The 2,990-nt window shown below is 53.3% G+C and overlaps 1 protein-coding gene across 1 annotated transcript in view; it reads right to left on the bottom strand.

The window, feature by feature from the left end:
- Window positions 1-2,769, bottom strand: part of MPZL2 (myelin protein zero like 2) — a 12,344-nt gene extending 9,575 nt beyond the window's left edge. The window contains exons 1-3 of the mRNA XM_004712845.2: window positions 2,506-2,769; window positions 1,239-1,405; window positions 813-1,023 (exon numbers count right to left, since the gene is read on the bottom strand). Of these exons, the coding sequence (XP_004712902.1) occupies window positions 813-1,023; window positions 1,239-1,405; window positions 2,506-2,563 (436 nt within the window). The 5' untranslated portion in view covers window positions 2,564-2,769. The remainder of the gene's footprint in view (window positions 1-812; window positions 1,024-1,238; window positions 1,406-2,505) is intronic.
- Between the last annotated feature and the right edge of the window lie 221 nt (window positions 2,770-2,990).

The following is a 2,990-nucleotide window of genomic DNA, read 5'->3' as shown; positions in this document are numbered from 1 at the left end:
ACACTGGTACAGATAGGAACTGGAAACAGAATCTAGGATAGATGATCCCTTCAGGGCCAGTGGTGAGAGTGGCGATACCAGGAGGATGGAGGGAGGGTGGGGTGGAAAGGGGGAACCAATTACAGGGATCTACATTTAACCTCCTCCCTGGGGGATGGACAACAGAAGAGTGAAGGGAGACGTCGGACAGTATAAGATATGACAAAATAATTTATAAATTATCAAGAGTTCATGAGGGAGGGGGGGCGGGAAGGGAGGGGGGAAATGAGCTAATGCCAGGGGCTTAAGTGGAGAGCAAATGTTTTGAGAAGGATGAGAGTAATGAATGTACTTTAATGAATGTGCTTTACACAACTGATGTGTGTATGAATTGTGATAAGAGTTGTATGAGCCCTCAATACAATGATTAAGAAATAATAAAAATACGCTTTGGCTACAATGACTGGTCTTTACCTCCTTGAGTGGTTGTGAAGATTCAATGAGATGGCACTTTGGACGGCGCCAGGCACAGGGCAGACGCTCAGTAAGCTTCTTTGGAAGGAAGGAAGGAATCAATGGGCCTATTGTCAGCCTCTCATCTGAGAGTTGCTTCCTCCCCCTTTCCCCTTCACGGGGCCATTTTTGTAACATTGCCTGGATCCCTTTCCTCCCTTTTCTGTTCCACTCTGCAACCAAACAAAGCCTGTCTTTTTTAACTTCGGGACTCTGCGGTCTCTCTCTAAAGTTCCCAGCTCCAAAGGGCCAGTTATCACAAAAGATCACCCCTCCCTGTCCTGCAAATGCCCCAAAACCCCTCTCCCCGGCACACGCACCGGTCTGGACCACACTGAGCCGGATCTCTCCTATCAGCCCGTCAACATCTGGTGGGTTCTTCACGTGGCAGGTGTAGGTCCCATTGTCATCGAACTGCAGCTTCCAGAGGATAATGGAAACATCGTAGCGATCAAGATGCCCGTCCCAGAACACCCGGTCCTTGAAGCGCCCTATCCTGGCACCGTAGGGCCCCTGGTGGAAGTAAAATACCTGCAGAGGAGAAATGGCAGGAACTCTTTTCTAGCCAGTCTCTGGGCAAGGCAAGGTGATGGAAGCAGAAGAGACGCACCGATGCGCCAACCGCTCCCTCGGCAGCCCTCTCACCAGAACCTCCTTCCCTTCATCAACCTCCGCCCCAAGAATGGTTTCCCGCTGGGCCCTGCCTAAGCAAGGGTGTCCCTGGAAGATGGTGATAACCTACTTACAAATTGCTCAGGCCCCCCATCTCGAGGACGGAAATTCCAGGTCACTGTAAGAGCGTCGCCCACGGGGGCGAAGCTGGAGAAAGTGCATTTTAACCGAGCGTCAGTCCCGTTCACAGCCTCCAGCACGCGGGGGGTGTAAATTTCCATGGCTGCTGTCGGCCCAAAAGCTGCAATGGAGAAAAGCGGGTGACTAGAGGGTGTCGCGCTGACACATCAAATCAATGCCTGGGTAGAGCGTCACGTGGGATCGCGGTGCCCCCGCCCCCATCTCTCAAGGTTGCAGACTTTCTCCTTATGCAACCGTTACACACTCGTCTATGAGGCCCTGGCCGTTTGGTACCCGCGTCAAAACTATTGTATCAAACTACAAAGATTGGCAATGAAATTGAAAGCAGAAACATATATATATACATATCTACGCATATATATATATTGGTTACGCACTGCAGTATGTGTTAAGATTAAACATGAAGTACTGTGTGCAGAGGGCGCTGGTGGTATTCAGGGTTACACATCGGGCTGCTAACTACAAGGTCAGCAGTTCAAACCCACAGCTCTTCTGCAGGAGAAAGATGAGTCTCTCCACTCCTGGAAAGATTGCAGCGTCAGGAACCCTTAGGTTCTACTCTGTCCTATAGGGTCACCATGAACCAGAGTCGATGGCAGTCAGTTTGGTTTTACTTGGGGTATACAGACCCCTAGCAGAAAGGGTCTTCATTGGGGGTGTCATACTGTTTCTAGTCTTCTGCAGAAATGGCGTTAATTTCCCCACAGGCAGTGTGTGCTCATCTGTGCCGCGGGAACCTTTCTGCCACGAGGTACGTTCCACGCCAATATTTACATTTACATTTGGCAAGTTTCGAAACCACTGAGAGTCAGGCTTCTTAAACAATCTCAGCTTGCCGGACCTGCCCAGAGTCCCCGGACAAGATCCACACACAGGAGCCCAGCGCCCAATGCGGTTTGTCTTGGAGGTTGAGAACGAACACACACACACACACACACAGAAAAACCTCGTGTGTAACCGGAGATTAGAAAGCCCTCTGTGTGCCTCAATCAACTGGCCGACCAAACACACCTAAACCTGTTTGTCCCACAGCAGTTACCCAAAAACAGCTCGCCAAAGTTTCCGCAAAGTCAAAGCTAAAATGAGGCAGGGCAGAAGCGGCCCAGGCTTCCAAACAAACCCCCGCCCGAGCACCCGCACACCAGCGACCTTTGCAGGGTCGGTGGCACCCACCGAGGGAAGCCAGGCGAAGCTCCTTACCTGAGAGCTGTAGGCCGAGCAGCAGCAGCAGCACCCGAGCAAGGCGCTGGTCATACATGGGGGAAGCCCCGCGCTGGCCCCGGACGGGGACCAGACCGGGCCGACCAGGCCTCCAACCCCGGGTCAAGGCTGCTGCGGGGGAGAAGAGAGAGCGGGCTCCACGTTTGTCTGGAGAGAGGCGTCTGTCCCTCACCTACGGAAATCTGGAAATCTGAGCGCCCGCACGCACCTGTGACTCATCCCCTCTGGGCCCTGCACTTGCTGGAATGAAGAAGGGTGGGGCCTCCGCTCCCAGCACCCTCCTCCCCTCCTGCCTCCCGCCCTCTCTCCTACCAGCACCACTGAACCCAAGTTCCAAACTCCGGACTTTTCCGTTCAACCGCCTGGGCTGGGCCAGAAGAGGTGGTGCCTGAAAGGGCCCAGCCTGCTTTGGGTTGGGCCCCCACACACCCTGTTTTAACCGGCTTCAGGTCTGCCTGGGAAGT

This window comes from Echinops telfairi, unplaced genomic scaffold (assembly GCF_000313985.2).
Source record: "Echinops telfairi isolate 266 unplaced genomic scaffold, ASM31398v2 ScPeMD7_7463;HRSCAF=8501, whole genome shotgun sequence".
NCBI classification, from domain to species: domain Eukaryota; kingdom Metazoa; phylum Chordata; class Mammalia; order Afrosoricida; family Tenrecidae; genus Echinops; species Echinops telfairi.
This window is presented reverse-complemented; position numbering and strand designations above follow the sequence as displayed.